Source organism: Gavialis gangeticus, unplaced genomic scaffold, assembly GCF_001723915.1.
Source record: "Gavialis gangeticus isolate Ggan-Ray unplaced genomic scaffold, GavGan_comp1, whole genome shotgun sequence".
In the NCBI taxonomy this organism is placed as follows: domain Eukaryota; kingdom Metazoa; phylum Chordata; order Crocodylia; family Gavialidae; genus Gavialis; species Gavialis gangeticus.
The window spans coordinates 77,535,241-77,538,525 of record NW_017729022.1 but is presented as its reverse complement, the minus strand read 5'-3'; the positions used below and the strand labels follow the sequence as shown (position 1 = coordinate 77,538,525).

The following is a 3,285-nucleotide window of genomic DNA, read 5'->3' as shown; positions in this document are numbered from 1 at the left end:
GAAGGTCCAGAGGAGGGCCACTTGCATGATTTGGGGACAGCAGGGCAGATGCTATGAGGAGAGGATATGGGACCTGAACCTGTTCAGCCTCCACAAGAGAAGGTTGAGAGGGGATCTGGTGGCGAGCTATAAACTGGCCAAGGGGGACCAGCAGGCAATGGGAGAGTCCCTGTTCCCCTGAGCACTACCGGGAGTAACAAGGAATAACAGCCATAAGTTGATGGAGAGTAGATTCAGGCTAGATATCAGGAGTCACTACTTCGCAGTCAGGGCAGCTAGGACCTGGAACCAACTTCCAAGGGAAGTGGTGCTCACTTCTACCCTTGGGGCCTTCAGAAAGAGGCAAGATAATCACATACCCGGGGTCGTTTGACCCCAGCATTCTTTCCTGCCCATGGCAGGGGGTCGGACTTGATGATCAGCTCAGGTCCCTTCTGACCCTATCAACTATGAAACTATGTGCCCCCACAAATGCATGCACACATTTGCATGAATGTAAAGTCATATGGTTAATATCAAGTACCACAGAATAATCTCTTGATCTCCCTGCAGTAGTAAATGTCTATCACACCAGTTGAATTGATTTGTTTTCTTTCTTTAGTCACACACAAACTTAAAAGTTGTATCTTAAAGTACCATTGCCTTCTGGAAAACTTTGGGAAACGTTCCAATTAGAAACAATCTGACTTCTGTACCACATCTGGCCTTCATGCTTTAATAATCCCTTGAGCTCAGCACATAAATAATGTGCACTCAAAACCTGCACACTTCTACTGCATTCTATTGATTTCAGTGGGATGTAGAAAAGTGTGGTTGATAACCATAAGGCAAAAACAGATGCTATTTTCTTGGTCATCTGTCATGTGTATATTACTAGTATTTTAAGTATTATTTATTAGGTAATGTCAGTATGTTGTACAGAACAAAAAAGGGATTGATAAATATGAAGAAGACAGGATTCTTTTTTGTTTGTTTCTTTCTTTGTGGTTCATCTGCTACTTTATGCCATAGATTTTTGTAACACAAATGACTTTGTCCATTTATGATGTCACAAAACAGAGGATGAATTCTTCCTGTTAAAAGAGCATTTTTTTCATACATGTGCATGTAAAAATGTACAGAACCACTTTAAAAAGCTTGTTGAAATTTGTGAAAAAATAAATATAATATCATATATGCAGATTTGTTTCTAAATAGATGGCCAGACCCTGAGCTGATAGGAGTCACATAATTCTGTTGACTTCAATGGAGCTATGCAGATTTTTATCAGTAGAGTATCTTGTCATAATTATTTTTCAGTTTCTCAAGCAGCACCAACATCTTTGCAAACTCTGACAAAAAGTAATTGCAGTATAAGAAAATTATGGGGAAAGAGTACACCAACTTGTTCCACGAACCTCACAAAAGGCTTTCGGGTTGGCACTTTGGGAAAAAAAAAGAGAGAAACAGAAAGCAACTTAAATTATCTTTTACCACCCAGTTCCAAATAAAACTTATCTGCTTTCAATATTTTAATAACTATATGTTCTTCAAGTTGGGCTCCTCCACCCGCCAACGGGTTTAATTTAGATACAGGCTTGAAAAAGCCCTGAATCACAACAAACTAAATTTGGAGGTATGGGGAGTGAATGCAAACAGAGATCCAAATTAAAACTGCAAATAATTCTTAAATGGAAATAGTTTCATAGTTTCATAAACAAATAGAATATGTTTTTTTTTAAAAAGCTTTTCAATTGCATTTTAATCCCAACTGTATACTATTTCAAAGAAGAGTACAAATCACACAATTTTTCAGATAACTCATACACAAATAGTCCAGCTCACTCCAAGTTACTATATTTAAGTGCTTTCCATACAGTTTTCTTGGGTTTTATTTCTTAAGAATCAAGGGTAAATTTCATAATGATTTTGTTTTCTTTCTTTCCTCTGCAGGCTTAAGTGATAATTGGTCATCAGGTTTCTTGTTATAGACACAGAAATGAATAACTCAACGTACATAAATGCTTCTACGGACAATGAAATGGCACTGGGGAGCCCCTATAAAACAGTTGAGGTGATCTTCATAGTCCTGGTAGCCGGGTCTCTCAGTCTAGTGACTATCATTGGGAACATTTTGGTCATGGTGTCAATCAAAGTGAACAGGCACCTGCAGACTGTCAACAACTACTTCCTGTTCAGCTTGGCATGTGCTGACTTAATCATCGGCGTCTTTTCCATGAATCTATACACACTTTACACTGTGATTGGCTACTGGCCCTTAGGGCCTGTAGTATGTGACTTATGGCTGGCTCTTGACTATGTGGTCAGCAATGCCTCTGTCATGAACCTTCTCATTATTAGCTTTGACAGATTCTTTTGTGTCACCAAGCCTCTGACATACCCTGTAAAGCGGACCACTAAGATGGCAGGCATGATGATTGCTGCCGCTTGGGTGCTGTCCTTCATCTTGTGGGCACCTGCAATTCTGTTCTGGCAGTTTATCGTTGGGGGAAGAACAGTTCCCGATAGGGATTGCTACATCCAGTTCTTTTCCAATCCTGCTGTCACTTTTGGCACTGCCATTGCAGCGTTCTACCTGCCCGTTGTCATTATGACCATTCTCTACTGGCAAATATCTCGTGCCAGCAAGAGCAGGATGAAAAAAGGAAAAAAGGAACCAGCACAAAACCAAGATCCAGTTTGTCCCACTCTAGTCCAAGGTAAAATAGTGAAACCAAACAATAACAACATCCCAGTCAGCGAAGATGGGTTGGACCATAGCAAAATTCAGAATGGTAAAGCCACTGGAGAGAGTGTAACAGAGAACTGTATTCAAGGAGAGGAGAAGGAGAGCTCCAATGATTCCACCTCTGTCAGTGTCATTGCTTCCAACATGAAGGAGGATGAAGTTGCCAAAGAAGCCAACAGGGCTTCCATTTCTCAACCCCACTCCAAAGCTGAGAACTCCAAGCTGACATGCATCAGGATAGTCACAAAGACCCAAAAGGGGGACTGTTGTGTCCCAACCAACACAACCGTGGAGATTGTAGGTACCTCTGGCCAAAATGGGGATGAGAAGCAGAACAGCGTAGCCCGTAAAATTGTCAAGATGACCAAGCAGCCAGCCAAAAAGAAACCACCCCCATCTAGAGAAAAAAAAGTGACCAGGACTATCTTAGCAATTCTCTTGGCCTTCATCGTTACCTGGACACCATACAATGTGATGGTGCTTATCAACAGCTTCTGTGGACCCTGCATCCCCAGCACTGTTTGGACTATTGGTTACTGGCTCTGTTATATCAACAG

The 3,285-nt window shown here is 41.2% G+C and overlaps 1 protein-coding gene across 1 annotated transcript in view; it reads left to right on the top strand.

Annotated features, from left to right (window-relative positions):
• The window catches only part of CHRM2 (cholinergic receptor muscarinic 2), a 15,988-nt gene that overhangs the window by 7,155 nt on the left and 5,548 nt on the right, over positions 1-3,285 (top strand). The window contains exon 2 of the mRNA XM_019515443.1: positions 1,933-3,240. Coding sequence (XP_019370988.1) covers positions 1,979-3,240 — 1,262 coding nt within the window. The 5' untranslated portion in view covers positions 1,933-1,978. The remainder of the gene's footprint in view (positions 1-1,932; positions 3,241-3,285) is intronic.